The following is a 1,971-nucleotide window of genomic DNA, read 5'->3' on the forward strand; positions in this document are numbered from 1 at the left end:
CTCTATTAACATGGAACAGAGGAAATATTAAGTAGCCCTAACTAATCTTCAGTAGCAATTTATGATATCCCAAAAAATTAATTTCCCTACTCCTAGAGTTTACAAAAACATATTATAAAAGGAAAATTAAAAATCAAGCCAATAAAGTATTAAGTAGCCCTAACTAATTTATGATATCCCAAAAAATTAATTTCCCTATTCCTAGAGCTATCAAAACTTACTTAGCTCTAAACTTACTATAAAAGGAAAATTAAAAATCAAGCTAATCAGTAACCAAAAATAGTACAAGAAAAAAGAAAATCAGAATGGAAATTAGCAATATTATTTCAGTGGAGAAAATAAAACCCGCTTCACCAACACCTCCTCACCTTAGAGTTTACAACATTTCTTTGCTAGATCAGGCTTCGGTTGCTTCATACGTACCCGTAGCTTTATACTACTTGGGAAACGACATGAGTGACAAAATACAACATCTAAAGGAGTCACTATCTCAAACTCTGGTCACCTTCTATCCCTTTGCCGGAATTATCAGAGATGCTCTCTCTGCAGACTGCAACGACCAAGGCCTTCCATTCTTCGTCGCCAAAGTGAAGGCTCGATTGAGCGATTTTCTACAAAACCCTAATGTTGAATTGACGAAAAAGTTCTTTCCTAGAGAGGAGAAATTGCCAGGTCCGGGTGATAGTATAATGTTGATTCAGTTGAACTGTTTCGACTGCGGTAGCATAGCCTTGTGTATCAAGTTTAATCATATAATTGCAGACATGGGTTCAGCCTCGACATTTCTCCAACGTTGGGCAGCCAATGCACAGGGATTAGGGTTTGCTCCCTTGAATTGTATAGCTCAATCTTCCTTTCCACATAAGCCCTCACTGCCAAACAACTTATTACCAATGAACTTGCTAAGAAAGTACTTGAGCGCCGGGAATTTTGTGTGGAGAAGGTACGTTTTTGATGCTTCTGCCTTATCCATTCTCAAGGCCCAAATGAGTAGCTCTAGCCCTAGCTCCACGGTGTCGCGAGTGAATGTGGTGACCGCTGTGATGTTAAAATGCTTCTTGGAGGCGGTGGCCGCCGAGAAAGATGTGAAACCTGTGGTAATGACTCAAGGGGTCAACCTTCGGAGAAGGGTGACGCCCCCATTTCCAGATGATAGTTTTGGTAATTTAGTGTGGCCGGCAGTGAGCTTGTGGAGAAACCCTGAGGAAAAGGAGTTGACAGAGCTGGTGAGGGAGGTGAAAAAAGGGATAGAAAAAATAGATGGTGAGTTTGTGAGCCGATTGGGGAGCGATGGTGTGTATGATCTTTTGGAGGCGCTTAGGAATGAGATGCCTCAAGAAGGTACTTGGCTTGCTTTTACCAGTTGGGCAAATATTGGTCTTTCCGAGGTTGATTTTGGGTGGGGGAAACCTGTGTGGATGTCAGGCTACATTCCGCAATTCTATGAATCTGAAACTATGGTTGGAGGTAATTTTGTCATCTTATTGGATTCCAATTGCGGAGGAATAGAGGCTTGGTCGATTCTTAATGAAAAATATATTGCAGGGTTTGAGAAAAATGATCATATTCGAAAATATGCTCGTTTTAACCCTAGTGTTATTTGAAACGTTTTTACCATACCATGAATAAGTTAGGTTGTAACATTGTAAGTTCAATAAGGAAAAATAATAGTATACTATAACCCTAAGTGAGATTTGAACTAATAAGTCTTACTTGATTTGACATATGAGATTGTAATAAAAATTATTTTTCTTTGATCCAAATTTTATTTTCTTTGTTTGTTAGATAAAGTAAGCAAAATAAAATAAAATAAAACCATGCCAACATAATTTAAAGAAACAATTATTGCTAGTATCATCAATATCTTCCCCGATATATTTTGTTATACTTTGTATATTATTCAAACATTTTACGTTGAATGCGGCTAATTTCTTGACAATTGAAGATAACTAATAGTTTCTTCACTTTTGT

General features: G+C 37.7%; 1 protein-coding gene across 1 annotated transcript; it reads left to right on the plus strand.

The window, feature by feature from the left end:
• The first annotated feature begins 282 nt into the window (after positions 1-282).
• On the plus strand, positions 283-1,763 carry LOC148923026 (epi-neemfruitin B 7-O-acetyltransferse L7AT-like). Its single transcript, XM_089060657.1, has one exon. It carries the CDS (start codon positions 306-308, stop codon positions 1,602-1,604), a length of 1,299 nt encoding a protein of 432 aa, XP_088916783.1. The 5' UTR covers positions 283-305; the 3' UTR covers positions 1,605-1,763.
• Positions 1,764-1,971: the final 208 nt, after the last annotated feature.

The sequence above is a fragment of the Salvia hispanica genome, chromosome 6 (assembly GCF_029641045.1).
Source record: "Salvia hispanica isolate PSC_SH4W2 chromosome 6, Shi_PSC_v1, whole genome shotgun sequence".
In the NCBI taxonomy this organism is placed as follows: domain Eukaryota; kingdom Viridiplantae; phylum Streptophyta; class Magnoliopsida; order Lamiales; family Lamiaceae; genus Salvia; species Salvia hispanica.

Bases quoted from the DNA above. Each gene is read 5' to 3' on its own strand.
- LOC148923026 (XM_089060657.1), top strand. From the start codon at position 306: ATGGAAATTAGCAATATTATTTCAGTGGAGAAAATAAAACCCGCTTCA.